At 43.3% G+C, this 18,979-nt stretch overlaps 1 protein-coding gene across 9 annotated transcripts in view; it reads right to left on the bottom strand.

Annotated features, from left to right (window-relative positions):
- vav2.S (vav guanine nucleotide exchange factor 2 S homeolog) overlaps nt 1–18,979 on the bottom strand; it is a 108,413-nt gene that overhangs the window by 9,742 nt on the left and 79,692 nt on the right. For 6 of the 9 annotated variants that reach the window (XM_041574082.1, XM_018231851.2, XM_041574081.1 and 3 more), the window contains 6 exons: nt 8,216–8,284; nt 5,183–5,279; nt 3,753–3,767; nt 3,081–3,179; nt 2,440–2,508; nt 1,745–1,845 (listed from right to left, as the gene is read on the bottom strand). In XM_041574082.1, the coding sequence (XP_041430016.1) occupies nt 1,745–1,845; nt 2,440–2,508; nt 3,081–3,179; nt 3,753–3,767; nt 5,183–5,279; nt 8,216–8,284 (450 nt within the window). 9 annotated transcript variants of the gene reach the window in all.

Genomic DNA, 18,979 nt, shown 5'->3' with positions numbered 1-18,979 from the left:
GGCATGGGACATTCATTGATTCTACCAACCTGACACATAAGGAGAAATATCATCTACACTTGATATTTTATTGCTTCTCTTTCGGTTTATCCCCTGCCATGTATCCAACTTTTACACAAGCAGCAAGGTTGCTAGGGTGAGTGTGACCTAGCATCCAGTTAATGGCAAAATTGAGAGAGGCAGAACAGAATTTAGGTGCGGAAAAGTACCACGGGTTCCCCCTGACTAAGGAACTAGCACATTCCGAGTGTTTTCATTAAAACAGAAAGCTGCCCCGGTAGCCGCAGAACCTCACTGTAATTATGCTTAGTGAGCAGGGGCAGTGTTCAGCATCGGCCTTCAGGCAGTTTGGGCTTTGCATTTTATCTGGCAGGGAGTGGGGGTACAGGGCTGATCTAAAATGCCATGTCTTAGGCCCACTCACACTTTTACCCTGGGGAAATGCTTGCAGCCCAGCTGTCAGCATCTGTTTAGGGATATTGCTGCTTACATGCCATTTCCAGACACCGGATCAAAACTGACAATGAGTCAGTCCCCCCCCCCCACCAACACACACACACAATCTGTTTTTAAAAAAAGACTGGTAGGAAGTGATTGGATGCAATGTGTCTCCCTCTTAGCCCCCCTATGAAGCCTTGAAGCCATTCTAAACATGACTGTGAACGAAATGTGACAGCAGCCATATGTCTCTGTATATAACGGAGGCCTGGAACCCTCTATCGGATATCAAATAACTTAAACTCGCTTTTTTGGAAGATGCAGGGATTGTACAACTCCCAGCACCCTTGGGAAAGCTCAAAACTGTACAGAGAGTTGAACAGATCCCAGGTAAAAGCCTGCTGCATTATACAATGAGATCTCACCTCTAACTAGAGAAGTTTGCGACTCCTGTCCTAATGGAGAGGCCAATACAGATGCAGTTTGTTAGGGAGAGGAGGCTCAGCTGATAACGGATTCTGTTCCTTTGTGTTCTCCCAGGCCAAGTTCCGTCTAGACTTGGTATTATTCACCTATAGCAGCACATACCTATGCCATGACTCAGTGCCACCGGCTAATAAACTGCTGCACTTCAAAAAATACCTTCTATTCCCGTGTTCATGGCACAGCCCTGTGATGTCACCATGCAAATATGCCAACCCCAAGGCACAGAAATTAGGGTAAGGGTGCCAAGCTGATCAAACAACTAGGAGCTTTGTTCTAATCAGGCAACGGAGGGGGGCTGCTTCGGAATTAAGGCCCCAGAACAAGAATGTTATGCATGCATAAAGTTTCCCCATTAAATAGAACAACTGCATTGTGGAAACAAAACTTACTAGCTGACCGTAAATGTGTTTTGCAGGACAACAGGAAGCCAGGAGCATTCCAACATAACTGGCCTGATGCCTGGGCATACTGACTAGTCCTTATCATTGGGGTAACACAACATTATGAGTGCTTGTTTCCCCTTTCCTCACCCAGATTCATGGCACAAAAAGAAATCCGTGTCCACGGCGAATGATATTTTGGCTTTTATGGCTACAGGTGAAGATTGAAGAGGCTGAACCTCTAATAGAGCTATTTATGTTGAGCCGCAAATCGCCGGGAGGCATAAAACTGTAATTTCAGCCGGAATTGTGTGCAATAAAATAACAACAAACAGACTACAGATGAGAGGGTCAAGTAAAGGTTAATTTTCAGTTGGCTAGCAGGACATCATCTCCTATTAATGGTCACTGGCCAAAATAACAGAGATTTGGTGTCTTACTTTTCCTTATAATCCAGGAACACCTGCCCGATAGTGCTACCCCCAGACATGACAGACAGCTCGATGGTCCGAAGGAAGTTAAAATGCACCTTGATGAGTTCCTACAGGAATAACAAGCAGTGGGTGAGTCCAACTACGTAGATATACAGGCTGGTTCCTTCATGCCAAAGAGTTCCCTGCAGCCTTGTGCCTTTATACAGTCACAGGACCCCTCAGTGGCTTTTAATATCCTTATCACTTACACTAGGGGTACATTATCCCTTATAATGCATGAGTGATACTTAGAGTTCCCTGTATAACTCAGCCTGCAGCCTTCTGACTTTATATGGTCACAGAACCCCTCAGTGACTTCTAATATCCTTATCATTTACAGTAGGGGGTACATTATCTCTTATAATACATGAGTGATACTCACAGTTCCTGTATAACTCAGCCTTGTGCCTTTATATGGTCACAGAACCCATAAGTGACTTCTAATATCCTTATCATTTACAGTAGGGGGTACATTATCCCTTATAATGCATTAGTGATACTCAGAGTTCCCTGTAAAACTCAGCTTGCAGCCTTGTGTCTTTATATGGTCACAGAACCCCTCAGTGACTTGTAGTGGCACTGCTGATTGGCTGTTACAATACCACGCCCCCAGGCATATTCCCAATATGCAAATGATACAAAGCCCAGACATCATGATTTACCTCTAAATTGAGGAATATGTTTGTGATCTCCTGTACACTCAGTATCTGCTTCAGGGGGATCGTGTAGTACTGAAAGAGACAGAGAATTTGCACATGAAAAGGCATCACATAGAGATCGTAACCATGTTTCTTTAATCTCTCTCATTAATATGATGAATCCTAGGGACCAGGTAGGGCCCTGCTGTATGAATGACAGGTGCTTTTATGAGAAAAAGACTGCCATTTCTGCACTGACATTAGATAAAAGCAGTCTACATGTCAGCAATATGGCACGGCCATAAGGTAACAGTTTATGCCTCGGAGATGTGAAACTCCAACCACTGCCAGCTCAGGGATATCAGCCCTAGTTGGTCAAGCACTCAGCTGGCTGCCGGGAGTTCTCTTCCCCTTCGGCTAGAAATCCTTTGTCTTATGTTGTAGGGCATGTGCACCGACCCAAGCCCCCAGCAGGCCCCAAGGTCCAGGATGGGGAGCTGCGATGGAAAAATGTGATATACTAGAATCTAGAGTTGTAGTGTGAACCTCTCTACCATCAGTTCGGGCCTACTCAAACCCATTGCAGAAAAATTAAGATGATCACAGGGAACCATGATCATAATTACAATATTCTATGAGGCTTCTAGCAGACCCCAACCACATACATTCTTAATATCCTCCAACGTTCTGTAATACCGATCTTCTGTTTCCCGAATCTCCAGTAAGCAGCAATTCCTTTTGTCGTCCTCCGTCATGCCCATTTTCTAGGGAACAAGAGAGAATGGATATATGTTTAGCAAAACCTTGTACCTTAGCAGAGATTTAAGAATGCTCTGATGTGCAGGATGGCAGGCATGCTTGGGACTATTTCTGCCAGCTTTGGGGAAGTCGCAATCATCAGTAACGTCTCAATCATCCATTAAATGAATTGTGCACTTTAAGATATTCCTAATGGGATGTCCCACTGGACTGCACTCAATGTTGGACTGTGTCTACTGCAGAACTAGACATCCAGGGACCATTTTCCAATTAGATGAAGACAATGGCAAATCGTATAGAGATTCTATAGGGTTATGGTGGAATTGAAAAAGAGCTGATAGCAATTGTCCCAAACTGGTTCCCTTTGGGAGATTCCCTAGTACTCATGCAGGCCAACCTAACCCTGCTCGCTTTATTGGGTTCAAAGAGATGTTGCTCAGTAAGTTTTATGCTCTGACATGCTGGGCCTTGCTGTACTATAGAATTCTATGCATCAAGAAAAATTTCATAGGGTCGGAACTCCCGTAACAGCTTATTGGGGGTCATAGACATTGGATAGAGTACCTGTGTTTCCTTACCTGCATATACCGTATCTGAGGCATGGAAAGATAAGCAACATGATTAGATTTGAACCCCATTTAGATCCAAAACTCCAAATATACATTTTAGGTTTGCAAACAAGTTAAACTTGACCTTTCTCAGAACCGCATATGTTAAATAACCATAATGACTCTAAGCTTGACCTATAAATGTACTGTATAAGTAGCAGTCAGTCCTTGCCTGTAAATCCTAAGGAATCTTATTCTATGTTCTGTAAGTTTTGGGTTGGAATTTTCAGATCTTTTTGTAATGTTCTGAAACAAGCACAGATACTAAGGGGAAGTCACGTACTGCCTGGCAGATATGAACGTTTCCATTTGTTGACAGTTTGAGATCTAGAAAGCCCCAAAGAGCAGTCGGCCAACTACCCCCCCTCCCCTAACTGAACGGTCAGCTCACAGCAAGGAGGACACTCTCCAGGCAGCCAGTCTTTTGGTTTCCATCTGATCACAGGCGTAAAGGGTGGCCTTGAGGCTGCCGAGAAAAGACTTGGTGTCCATCCAGACAAGAGACAACTAACGGCTCCTGTTCTCCTTCCATATGTCTTTGCAAGAGAAGGCAGCTTGCTTCTTACACAAGGAACCCATTGTGCTCCTTTAAACCAGTAAATTCTTCTGTTTGTCCTATTTTCAGCTTAAAAATATAAGACTGGACCCAATTCCAGATTCCTAAGGAATTTGCTTGAATCAGACTTCCACCATACCCTTAATATCATGAGATTTTAGACCATCGGACAACTGAAGGAGAACATTTCCTAATGCTGAAATTTTTTTTGCGGGGGGGGGTGAGGTTTGGTATTTTGATCGTTTGGATGTTCAAATTATGGTTTTGTTGCATCCTTAATAAAAATACCCCAAAATAGAGTCTGGGGTCTGGTACCTAATGTGTTTGGGTTTTGGGCAGAGGTTTTGACCATGTTAGCAGTGTACAGGTACCCTACTAAAGTGTGGGCTTTAATCTTGGGGAATTTGCCCCTCACTCTCACCCAAGGAGAGAGAATTGTATTTGTAACCTGGTTAATCCATCATCACTTTCAGTTTACATGGTTTTGGGTCGTGATCACAGTCAGCTCCTGCAGGTAAGGTTGGGTAGGAGGTCTAGGGCATGGTGGGACCTGGATTTCCCTGACCAAACTACCAAAGGACTCTACCCCAAATTGTCAAACACCAATGGAAATTAATGAGATAAAATGGGTACGGCACCCAGGATCCTAACTGGACCTACTAAATACAGAAGCACCAAATGCTAACCTCAGGCTACAGCTGCCACCTGAATAGCACAGCAATATTTTCAAGCATCTTCTAGAACCCTGGAGATATTGGAGGCCACAAGACAAGAATCTGCTCTGGATAAGTACACTGTTATGGTTCCTCTCCCAGATACACACAATTCCGCCCAACTCATATACCATCGGTTGCTGGTTTTCAACTTTGATGATGTCTTCATAAATATCATCCTCTTCACACGGGACGTCGTACGTATCGTTCTCCCCAAGGTCATGCTCACTGAAATGTACAGTAAAGCAAATTCAGTGCTTATAGGATGCAGTAGTACATGCATATAATTATCTCTCTTATTTCCATCAATTTATTCATCTAGCCTTGTGATATCAGAAGGCTCCAAAGTAGCTGAAGGCCTCAGTAACAGCTGGACAATATATTAGTTTAGGGTTGAGTCAGACGGGGTAGCACTAAAACGTGCCCTGAACGTTCCCATTTTACCAACTGGAAGTAACCCAAGATGATGACTATTATGAAGATGGCACCGTTTATTGGTGATTTCCCGGATTCCTTTTGTGTTCTTAGCCAAGTCTGAGAAGTTTTATGGATAAGAACCCCCCCCGTCGCCCAAGGAGAAGCCGCAGTTCTACATTCCCATTCTCCCCGTAGCCCCACAGAAGCAGCGACTTTATGAGCTGCATTGATGTTCAGCCCCAGAGGGAGCGCAGTGAGCAGCAATCTAGTCAAGAGTTCACATCAACATACACATCTCTGTCAAAAGAACCCCCCTCCCCTCCCGGTATTTGTGGCTTTTCCTCCTTTCAGAGAGTGAGTTAGACAATCTGCTGTTTATTTAACCCACTAACATGGCATCTGTCAGCAGTGCGAAAAACCCTGCGCAAAGATGGTAATGAAAAGTAGTGCAACATCTGACAGCCAGGAGCGATTTTTCAGCAAAGGAAGAGGGACGGATCAGGGCAGAAAGACTAACTCCAGTGTGTCGTATCTATAGCATCCAATGTGGGGATAATCATTCCAACATATGGTATCAGATAAGTGCAGCCACTGGGACAGAATGCTCTGTTATACAGATAGCTAGAATCTCAGCTGCCATAAAGCACGACAGGACTGCTGCTTCCAATGGGAATCATATAGGATCTGTGCAGCCAATGGGACAGAATGCTCTGTTATACAGATAGCTAGAATATCAGCTGTAACGCAGGGACAGAGTGCAGCAGCACTTCTTTGAAAGCTAGAAATATTTTAAGACCCAGCTCATCTGCTTACATCTCCTAAAAATATTGAATATTGAGGTTAAAGGAGCTTGAGAGTCACATGATGATAATGTACCTGAAGTGCAAAGACCTTGCAATTTAGGCCAAGAACGAGGTGAGAGGGAGATCGGAGATGACAGGTGAGTATGTGCTATTTTGGCCACATGAAAACAGTATAATGAAAAATCCCTTAGGCTTCCCAACCATTGCTTATTCGGCCATTCTCATTCCCAAGGTGATCAGATCAATTAGGAGCACAATTAGCCCTTTTTGCATCACTGCTACATATCTTCCGCCCCCTTCCCCCAGTTCCAGCCATCTGTTTGGGCTCTCGTTCCTCTCCCCGGCCATCTGTCTGACGGATTGCAAGCGAGTGCCTACAGAACATCCATCAGCTTTATCCAGATATGGGGACCCCCCCCCCCGGAAAGTATGGGGCACACCAAATCTGTATTTTTTTCTAATTGTGCCAACTTAACTGATAGTTCATTTGCACAGGCAGAATTCAACTCTGACATCTGGACCAGCGCCTTATAGTTAGATGGCATTAAGGGTTCCAGTTTGGGTTTGCGTGAAGATCATTATGTATCTTACAAAATGCATTTGCTAAAACCTGGATCTGATGATTTTCTACTGGTACGGCCCTAAATCCAGGCAAAATCGCTATCTCTGAAAAAGAAAAAATTCCAAAACCGAATCTACCACTGGAGCCTATACAGTGGCGTGTAAGCGGCTCTATTAATCAATAGGATTGGTAAAATGAAACCATGATCTCTGCCAGCTGAGTGCCACCCTGCCTTATGATTGTGGATAGACAGAAGCAAGGAAAGGAATGTCGCATGCATGCTCCGGTGCCCAGCCATCTGCTGCATTTAGCTCCAGACTACAGTCCTATGCTGCGGTGATCCGTACCCTCGGGGTAACACATGCTGAAAAGGCAGAATCAATACATATAATCTGGTGTAGGAAGCCTGTAGGATTGAGGGGGGGGGCGGTGTCATTCATTTCAAGTGACCCTTCATTTCCTCCACTCATTCATTTATAGCAGTCAGCGTGCCTACAATCCATTGCCATAGGGGGCTAATTGTAAAGTAATATACAGAGCACCCAGGGGTGGCAGCTCAGCGCCCTACTGTGGGGGTGCTACACCATGGCAATATGATTATTAGGACACAGCTGCAATAAGTTTGGGGATATCTCCTCCAGTCCTGCAGCGTTGGTAGGGGCCAGGCACTTCAGAAAAACAAAGTAAAAATAAATCCCCCCGATCCACGGGGAAGAGCTTTAAAGAAGCAGCCACAAAGGCAGATCATAGAATGAATAATGGTGGAAGGAAATACATCAGCACCTCTTTTTCATGTGAATAAAACCCTAAACACATTAAAATACTAAAAAATACTGATGTGTCTGTATCCTAGTGGCCAGAAACAGCGCAGGAGGTGTATATTGCTTCTGCTGCAATACCACCTGTGTCCATGAGATGGCGATAGGGAAATGACCACTGCCTTACTTAAGCTAGCCATAGATGAGATGTTTAAAAGATCCGATCGTCATCGTGAGGCCACGATTATCTCGGAACGATCGTACGAATTGTCCATCAACTAAAAAGACCAATTTGCCAGGAAAACAAAGGGTAGCTGCCTGCTTGGCCCTGCAAACATAGATAGACCGATAAAGATTTTTTAACCTGGCCGATCAATTTCCTGACAGATGTCGGCCATAAAAACGTAAGACGTAGGATTGTTCGAATCCCACTAACTTCACCATAATTTCGAAGGATTGGTTGGACTTCGGTAAAATCGGTCGTTCAGCAAGAAAAATCTTTGCGTCTGTGGGGAGCTTTAGTATGACAGTTCCTTGAAGGCCATCTCTTGGCAGGTAGTATAGAGTATTATTGTAGGGTATTTTATTGTGGGGTGCTATGGGCTCAGTAATAACAGAACTTACTCGGCAAGCTCCTCCAGGCTTCTGTATATGTCGTCATCGTTCTCTGTCGTGTCTTCCGAAGGGAAAGGCCTGCAATGGAGAAGAGTAATCAGAGGTTGATGTAAACAATATGGCAAATCCCACCCCACATTAACACAAATACACAGAGAAAGAATGTTCTGGTATCAGCCAGGCCTGGACTGGCAATCTGTGGGCTGAGGGGCTGCTATAAGGTGCCATAGAAAGTCAGTACTTAGTGGGCTGGTGGGGGCTGTTTGGGTCTCTGTGTGGGCTGATTGGGCCTCTGTGTACCTGAAATGCCAGGGCCTATTTTAATTCTCAGTCGGGACAGCGCGGGGGTTCCGAAGGAGATCTGAAAGTCCTGTAACACTGGCCAATTAGTCAGCGAAACTCCAGTCACAGTAGCCGTGAACAAACCAGAATCACAGGGAGAATTGTACGATCGACCTTGAACCTGCGTTTTACCTTTATCAGCCTCTTTCCTCCCAAACAGCTTGAATTAACTCCCTTCCAGCCCAGTAAACAGAAGTGATAGGTGGAGCCTCCTTAGGGGGAAAGAGAAAGATGTTTCCATCCGTGCTCTGTACATGAATCAATGGCAGAGAAGGAAACGCGCAACGATCTGCTTGGGCGGCACTTTTATTCCTCTGTATAAACTTTATTTGACTTTCAAAGGTTTTGCTCCACACAACCTGTATATAGTTCCATGGCCAATGGCTAAAAGGCCAGGAATGGAGGCAAATGGCATCCAATTACAAGGGATCATGTACCCCCTACTGTAAATGATAAGGATATTAGAAGTCACTGAGGGGTTCTGTGATCATATAAAGGCACAAGTCTGCAGGCTGAGTTATACAGGGAACTCTGAGTATCACTCATGTATTACAAGGGATCATGTACCCCCTAGTGTAAATGATAAGGATATTAGAAGTCACTGAGGGGTTCTGTGACCATATAAAGACACAGGACTGCAGGCTGAGTCATACAAGGAACTCTAAGTATCACTCATGCATTATACATGGAACTCTGAGTATCACTTATGTATTATAAGGGATAATGCACCCCCTACTGTAAATAAGGATATTAGAAGTCACTGAGGGGTTCTGTGACCATATAAAGGCACAAGACTGCAGGCTTACTCCTATAATACTCATGTATTATAAGTGATAATGTACCCCCTACTGTAAATGATAAGGATATTAGATGTCATCTCAGAGTTGCATTAAAAACACTTGGCCAATGGCTTTGTGCTATTATATGGTAATGGAACTTGGTGACCTGTAATATATTTGAATACAAGGGGTACATTATAAACTGAAAGAAGGCCTCTGTACAATAGGTCAGACATGAGAAATGGGCACTGCAAGTCAACGAAACAGGCAAAGAGAGAAGAGAAGGCTCATTGTTTGAGCTGGAAAAGAGAGGAGGAGGCATCCAGCACAGAAAAAATAAATGACTGTGAATGCGGAAAAGGAGCAAGTGCCCAAATTTCTGGGATTTTCAAGCTTGTTCTCCAGTACTGTTCCTCCCAAGAGCGACATTCTCAGTACAAAAAAAAGAGAGAAATAAACAGAATCCTTAACTGCCAATCACAGCCCTCGAAATTCTGCAATTTGTTTGGCAACGTAAAAATTAAACACTTCCCTGTCATGGACACCCAAGAATGCAAATATTAAACATAAAAATATACAGTATTCTGTCTATTAATCTGCCTCTAAACTGAGATTACATTATCAGAGCATATCTATCATGTAACCATTGATCCTCTGTATATTTGTATTTATACATATGGGAGGAGGTGTCATATTGATTCCCTTCAGTACAGTATGAGGGTATAGCTTATTGTGTGCCCAGAACATTCCTTCTCTGTATATTTGTATTTATACATATGGGAGGGAGGTGCCATATTGATTCCCTTAGACAGTACAGTATGAGGGTATAGCTTACTGTGCGCCCAGAACATTCCTTCTCTGTATATTTGTATTTATACATATGGGAGGGAGGTGCCATATTGATTCCCTTAGACAGTACAGTATGAGGGTATAGCTTACTGTGCGCCCAGAACATTCCTTCTCTGTATATTTGTATTTATACATATGGGAGGAGGTTCCATATTGATTCCCTTAGACAGTACAGTATGAGGGCATAGCTTATTGTGTGCCCAGAATATTCCTTCTCTGTATATTTGTACATATGGGAGGAGGAAATTTTTTTTAGATTAATACAAATTACAGATTAAAACAAGCATAAAAAGAAAATAAATTGAACCTACTAAATGCAGAACAAATGCACAGGCATCATGAAAAGCAGTAACAAAACAAACAATAACTTTACCCAAAGGCATTTGCTACTATATCTCATATTATAGAAAACAAAAATAATCCATTTCCATACAGTAACAGTTACTGTCCCTTGTGCTTCCCAGTGATTTCTCACATCACATGGACCTTAAAGGAGAAACAAACCCTTAATAAAAAAACCTTACCCCCCTACATATACCCTCCTCCCCCCCCAGCCTAGCCGCCCCCCCCTCCCCGTGCAAATGCCCCTAAGTCTTTACTTACCCCTCCGTGCAGATTCTGTTGTCCAGTGGAGTTCACGGGCGCCATCTTTGGTAATCTTCGGAATGAGACCTGCGAATCGACGCATGTGCAGTTGAAGCAATTTTCCGTGTTACGTAAACTGCGCTTGTGCCAAAACCCACGATAATTGGCAAAGTGCTGGTCTCATTTAGAAGATTACCGAATCGGCTGAAGATGGAGCCCGTGAACTCACTGGACAGAATCTGCACGGAGGAGTAAGTAAAGAGTTAGGGGTATTTGCCGTGGGGGGGTGTCTATGTAGGGTAGGGTTTTTTTTTTTTATTAAGAAGACCAAAAGGATTCCAATTTAGTTCTGCAGCATGCTACTTTTTTTTTTTTTTAAACCATGCTCTGAATTTGGTGATGCGTAACGGGTAACAAAATTTCTGTAACATAGCGCTGCTTGTCCTCGGTCTGGTTTTTACTTTCCTTTATGCGGGTACATGTATGTGAAGAAGATGGAGCACAGGAACAGATCAGGCAAATAAAGGTCTATTAGCATAACTGTGTTCATATTTGATGTGATAATCGTGCTGTAATGCATTTGTCTAACATTCACATAAGCTGGAGGTTTACATAAGCATCAGACAGGTTCTGGTTGTTAACATATTGTAACCTATACAGGTTAGGATGGGTCTATATTCCACATAGATAGTGTATGTAACTACCTGAAACAGGCCATGAGTGACCCTTATCCTTAAGCCTTTATGGTGGGTTCAAGACCTGGTCTGTATGCCTCCTCCCAGATCTCCCTTGATGAGAATGCATTCTGACATTCTAGTCTAACAAAAGTAACAGTTGGATTTGTTTTATATCTTGCCACGAGTCATTCCAGTGAGAACAGCATTTATAGCATGGCCCAAGCAACAGCTTGTACACTTGTAATGTACGGATGCTCAGGTGGGGTTAAATTCATCCAGTCTGTGCTGTCCCGTGGCACAGAAACCCAACAGGCACAAGGATGAAAGCCCCCAGCCTGCAGTTTATGGGACCCAGCACATCACCAGCTGTAGGCAGTAATAGTCTAAAAAAACGAATTACACTAACAAAATCGGCCATTAAAATAATAATGTCATCAGAATATAAAGTGCTTACTTATACTGGAAATCATTATGTAGCTATAATGCTAAGGCGAAAGCCAAAATTTCAGGTATGTATCGGATCTTCTCAAGTCACCACCACCACCAATTCAAATTTTTTTCATGTCAAAACTGTCAAATTCGACTGAGGAATTCTCTAAACTCAATTTGAGTTTTTGAAAAAATCAAATTTTCAAAATTTGTCATAAGTCATATTTTAAGAATTAGAATCGGACTATTCGCCACCTTTAACCTGCCAAATTCACGGTTTAATTCAATGGGAGAGGACAAGGGATTAATTTGGAGATGTTTGCAGCCTTCAGAGAAAAAACTTGAATCGAGTTTGATCGATATCGCGTCATTTAAATTGATCGTTTTCGAGTCGTTTAAATTCATTCGAGTTTTAATAATTCGATTTTATTGATACATTTCAGCAAGTCGAATATGAATTCAATCAAATTTAAGGGGAAAAAAACTCCATGAATTCGAAATTCGACCCTTAATAAATGTGCCACATAATATTCATTTAATATTCACACACCAACCTAATCCTGTTGGTGAAAATCCAGGATCCGGTGCATCCCCTATATATATATATATATATATATATATATATATATATATATATATATATATATATATATATATATAATTTTTTTTGCTGTTTTAGAAAATTTAATTTCTTGAATGTTTTCTTATTAACACATAAAAACCAGGGTGCTCAAGACCTTTTGAGAATATAATTAACTAGCAAAACTACACCTGCCAGTAGTCTCAATTGGTTTGGGTGCATGTATTGAATTAGGCATGGAAAGCATTATAGGGAATAATGCAAAATAAAAAATTTTCTTATATAATTAGTTAGCCAAAAATGTAATGTATAAATGCTGGAGTGACTGGATGTATAACATAATAGTCAGAACACAACTTCCTGCTTTTCAGCTCTCTAATTCTGAGTTAGTCAGCGAATTGAAGGGGGGCCACATGGGACATAACTGTTTAGTGAGTTTTTAATTAATCCTCAGCATTCAGCTCAGATTCAAAAGCAACAGATATGACCCATGTGGCCCCCTCAAGTCACTGATTGGTTACTCCCTGGTAACCAATCAGTGGAGACCAAGCAAGCTGCGAAGCAGGACGTAGTGTTCTGGCTATTATGTTAGACAACTACAGCCTTTATACATTACATTTTTGGCTAACTATATTATAAACAGTTTTTATTTTGCACAGCCTATCTATTTACCCAGTTTTTATTTTTACGCTGAACTGTTCCTGTAATGCCCTTTGAGTAATTATTGATTTTAGGGTCCCATAATCTTGTGCCCAATGATGGCTGGTACCTTAGGATCCTTTTAAGTGGAAAAATGAATCTGGCACAGTATTCCCCAGCCATTCTATTTACCCACTTTTTATTTTTACACTGAACAATTCCGTTGAATGATTAAGCTGTATGGTCTCAATGGCCCAATGATGATTGCCTGGAAGAGTTACTGTCAATAACCGCTTCTCCTAATAGTTGCCACCGTTTCTGGAAAGAAATTCCAGCTTTTCTATGCAGGTATGGGATCCGTTATCTGGAAACCTGTCATCCAGAAAGTTCAGAATTACAGAAAGGCAGTCTCCCATAGACTCCATTTTATCCAAATAACCCAAAATTTTAAAAACAATTTCCTTTTTCTCTGTGACAATAAACAGTACCTTGTACTTGATCCCAAGCTAGGTATAACTAATCCTCGTTGAAAGCAACGCCAGCCTATTGGGTTTATTTAATGATTTTCTAGTACACTTAAGGTATGTAGATCCAAATTATGGAAAGATACGTTATCCGGAAAACCCCAGGTCCCGAGCACTCTGAATAACAGGTCTCATACCTGTATTTGTATCTATAGGCAGAAGACTTTTGAACAGGTACCTGCCCAGAGCTTCCAAATCTTTGCTCCCTAGGCAGGTGCCTGTTCTGCCCACCCCTAGTTCCAGCCCTGGATCTCTTTGATGAAGTGTGGTATAAATGGGACATCATTGAACTTCCAAACTATACTAGGGAACCACCCAATCCGATACACCAAACGTTCTAGGTTGCGCTCTACCACTCAATCTGAGGGAAAACTTGGGGAGATGGCCACCAATGTGTTTTTTACCTTGGGAGTGACCTTGGGAGTAAACTTTTTATTTAACTTTGTGGGGACTGGACACCAATGGTTTTTTACCTTGGGAGGGGGGCTGGACACCAAATTTTTTTACCTTCTATGGGGGCCCTGACCGCCTATGTTTTTCTTTTGTTTCAATGTGGGGCCCTTTTTTGCCAGGGCTGCTTTTTATTCCCAGTCTAGCCCTGTTGTACATTACCCAACAGTAGTGTTTGAATTGGGTATTAATCATGTATCTGCCCAGCACAGCTCATTCCTTCTCAGAACCCAGATAATGTGAAGGGCCTAAAAGGTTAACGATTGCAAGTAACATCAAAAATTTGACAAACAGTCGAAAGGAAAGTCAGTGTCACAAGACTGAATTTAAGGTGGAGGAAGAAAATACCAAGAAGAGAGAGAGAAGATGGGATTATAACATCTGTCCAGCAGAAGGTAAGGAGAAGCCAACTGAAAATAAAATCACTGTAACATTATCCATGAAATTAACTTTCCTAGATTTCTCCCCTCAAACTACTCAAGGTGCTTGTAATGTTTTTTGAGCACTTTTAAAACCCCCTAGGAACATGTTTTATCCTTTGCAAGACAGACTTTTGCAACATGTAATTAAATAGTTTTCCTGCAAACCCCATTGAAAGTTCAATATAGACCAAAAAAAGTTGAAAAATCCAATGTGTCCCAACCATATTTTTTATTAATCAAATTCCCCTTTCCCTAAAAAAGACCAGGAGCTGAAGAAGCCACGACTGGAAGCTAAAAGACCAGATCCTTTGCTGATTAACAACTACAGCTTCCACAGGGAACTTGGCAGTGGATTTTTTTGGCAGGGTAAGTAATGAAATTCTCAGGGATGCTATTGCAATTTGGTTTACTTATCACAAAGACAAGATACCAGCTACTGCAACCTTTTGTTTTGTTCAAGCTTATGCTGTACTCTACAGTGAAGCTTTGCATGAACTGGCTAAAATGGTGCAAAGTGCAAAAACTGTTTAAATGGCTCTGTTTTTATTCCCTGGCCAGCACTTTGCTCCTTCGGTGCATGGCTATTATATGCAATCAATTTTTGTGTGCCATACTATTGAACAGGGGGAGGGGGGAAGAATTGATTTGTTTCTTGTATAATAACATACAACTTTCTGAACTCTCGCGTGACACTGTTAAACCAAATTTCCAAAAAACATAATATATCTAGGCCCTTATGTACACAATATTTTGGAGATTTATGTACATTTCTGTGGGACATTTTATCAATATTCTGATTTTCTGGCTGGATGATTCAATTATTCCTGGTCATAAGAATGTTATTATACAATGTATATTATTATGTTATACAAGAAACAAATAAAGGTATATTTTTCTTTCCCTTTCATGTAGTTTTCTGCTAAGGATTTCATTGAAACGTATACAGGGCCACTTCCATTCTTGGAGGACCCCGTCTGCGATGCTTCTTCTAATCACTCAGTGGTTCTCCAGGAATTCTCGTATGTGAGCTCAAGCTGGTAAGCATAAATCTCTGGCTCTGCCATCAGCCCCCACCTAATTCTTTGACATTTCAATCAACCCACTGCTTCTGGCCCTTAACTTTGGCCACCCGGCCTCCAGCCAACAACTTCAAGCCTTGTTTCTGGCCCCTAATATTGTATATTAGAATCCTTGCCTTTGGCCCATAACATCGGCCCATAGAATCTGCTCCCTAATGGCCAACATTATTTTCAGCCCACCCCATCGGCAGCCTAGGTCTGGATGTTAATTACTCCCCGGCCCACAACATTGGCCCATTTTCCTTCGGCCCCACAACATCAGACCATTTTGTTCCGGCCCACACCATCGGCCCCTCTTCCTCCGGCCCACAACATTTTTCCTCTGGCCCATACCAATGGTTCTTTTTCCTCCAGCCCACACCATCTGCCATTTTTTCTCTGGCCCACAACATCGGCCCATTTTCCTCCAGCCCACATCATCTGTCTTTTTCCCTTTGGCCCACACCACAGGCCCTTTTTCCTCCGGCCCACACCAAAGGACCCTTTGGCCCACACCATCAGTCCTTTTTTGTCCATTCCTCAACAATGGCCCTTTTTCCTCGGGCCCACACCATCTGCCCCCTTTTTCTCCGGCCCAGACCATCGGCTCCTTTTTCCTTTGGCCCACAACATCAGCCTAGTTTCCTTTGGGGGCCAGAACATCGGCCCATTTGCCTCCGGCCCACAACATCGGCCCCTTTTTTTCCGGCCCACACCATCGGCCCCTCTTCTTCCGGCCCATACCATCTGCCCTTTTTCCTCTGGCCCACACCAACAGCCCTTTTTCCTCTGGCCCAGACCAACGGCCCCTCTTCCTCCGACCCACAACATTGGCCCTTTTTCCTCTGGCCCACACCAACGGCCCCTCTTCCTCCGACCCACAATTTTACTCTGGCCCACACCAAAGGCCCTTTTTTTCTGGCCCTCAACATCGTTTTGTTGCGGCCCACATCATTGGCCCTTTTCCTCTGGCCTACAACACTGGCCCTTTTACTTTTGGCCCATGCTAGGGGCCCCTATTGCTCCAGACCACAACATTGGCCCCTTTACCTCTGGTCCCCAACATAAGCTTGTTTTCCTCGGCCTACTCCATCTGCCCTTTAACCCCAGGCCACACCATTGACCCTTTAGCTTCAGCCACAACATCAGCCCAATAAACTAGGTCCCACAACATCGGCCCTTTGACACCACCCCATAACGTTGGTCCCTTTTCCTCTGGGCCAAAACATCAGCCCTTTTTGCCCTTTTTCACCTGGCTCACACCATCTGGTCTTTAACTCCAGCCCACTCCATCACGCATTAACACCTGCTCACACCATCGGCCCTTTAACTTTCGGCCCACACCATCGGCCCTTTAACACAGGCCCACACCATCTGCCCTTTAACCCGGCCCACACCATCGGCCCTTTAACCCGGCCCACACCATTGGCCCTTTAACCCGGCCCACACCATCGGCCCTTTAACCCAGGCCCACACCATCGGCCCTTTAACCCAGGCCCACACCATCGGCCCTTTAACCCGGCCCACACCATTGGCCCTTTAACCCGGCCCACACCATCGGCCCTTTAACACTGGCCCACACCATCGGCCCTTTAACACTGGCCCAAACCATCTGCCCTTTAACTCCGGCCCACACCATCAGCCCTTTAATGCTCGTCCACACCATTGGCCCTTAATCTCCAGCCCACACCATCGGCTCTTTAATTTCCACCCACACCATCGGTCCTTTATCTCCAGCCCACACCATCGGCTCTTTAACTTCCGCCCACACTATCGGTCCTTTATCTCCAGCCCACACCATCGGCTCTTTAACTTCCGCCCACACCATCAGCTCTTTTACACCGGCCCACACCATCGGCCCTTTAACCCCGGCCCACACCATCAGCCCTTTGTCTCCAGCCCACACCATTGGCCCTTTATCTCCAGCCCACACCATTGGCCCTTTAACCCCGGCCCTTTAATGCTCGCCCACACCATCGGCCCTTTTATCTCCAGCCCACACCATCGGCCTTTTAACTCCAGGCCACACCATTGTCCCTTTAACTCCAGCCAACACCAACGGGCATTTTTCTCTGGCCCACACCACTGGCCCTTTAACTCCGGGCCTACACCATTGGCCATTTAACACCACCCCACACATATTTCCCTTAAACTTCATTACTTACTGCCTTAAACCCAAACCATCAGCCACTAGTATTTTACCCACACCCACTGGCCCTCCTTCACTTCCTACAGCTTTTTCATATATCACTGTACTCTTCCCTCTGGCCCACATAATTATTGTCCTGTCACTGCCCCTCTCCCATCAGTTCACACTATTGTCTTCAGCCTTTAGCACGCAAGATGGCTCCCTTCTTTAAACCTGTATAATTGTGCCCCTGCCTCATCCCCTGCCTTCTGCCCATACAGTTTTACCACAGCATACGTGTATTGATCCTGGGAGTAATTCCGATTGCCGTTAAGGAGTCAGGAAGGAATTTTTCCCTCTTCTGAAGCAAATCAGTTTAAAGCTTTGAATAGGTTTTTTTGCCTTCTTCAGGATCAATGAACCAAGTGAGGGTTCATAGATAGGACTCACTATCCATCTGCGGCATCCAAAGAAAAGATAACTGGCTTTTCCCTTCCCATAAGACTGTCATTGCCATCAAGATGGCTGCAGATAGTACTGAAAAACAATTATGGACCTACTGTATCATTTTATTTTACCAATAAAGCTCTGATTTCACATATTGACCCAAAAGATGTTGTATGTGTCATTCGTTGTAAAAGTCTAATTTTGATTAAGTAAGATCAGCATGTATGAAGAAACACTGAAAATGGCATCTCATATCAAGAAACTTAATATTCAGAACGTTCTGCATTATGAGACGCCCATCTCTCATACAGTCCTTTTTAAGCAGATAATTGTTTTTGGGGGGTTTTTTTTAAATGATTTCATTTGTTCCTCTATAATAATAACAATATCTCTGGAGAGGGGACTCTGTGAACTCTGTTGATGGCCTTCCTGAAATCTGAAACCTACTGGGTATTGGGCTTTGAGATAAGAGATCTCCACCTACAGTATATTGGTGGAAAAATAAGCCTGTTGGGTTTATTTAATGTTCAAATATTCTGAATTGACCATGATAATAATTACTGAAAAAAAACCTTATCCAAAAGAAACATGGGATCTACTATTAATTGGAACCCCATGTTCCCATACCGGTATATAATAGGTTGGGCACTTTATCCTTGGTGAAGGCAATTTTTGTAGGCACAGGGATGACTAATGTCAACAAACATCCTTGGAAATTGTTTTCAAATATGTAATATAAGTGGTCTATGAACAGTAGAGACAACAACACAAGTATCTGGGTAGGTCTGGAAATGGGATGGCAGCCTGTCACTACTTTGTTTTTTGCCAATACATCCTTGGGAGCTTTATATAGTTTTGCAGAGC

The sequence above is a fragment of the Xenopus laevis genome, chromosome 8S, assembly GCF_017654675.1.
Source record: "Xenopus laevis strain J_2021 chromosome 8S, Xenopus_laevis_v10.1, whole genome shotgun sequence".
Lineage (NCBI taxonomy): Eukaryota > Metazoa > Chordata > Amphibia > Anura > Pipidae > Xenopus > Xenopus laevis.
Note: the sequence above shows the minus strand (reverse complement) of the source record. Positions and strands in the feature narration are given on the sequence as shown.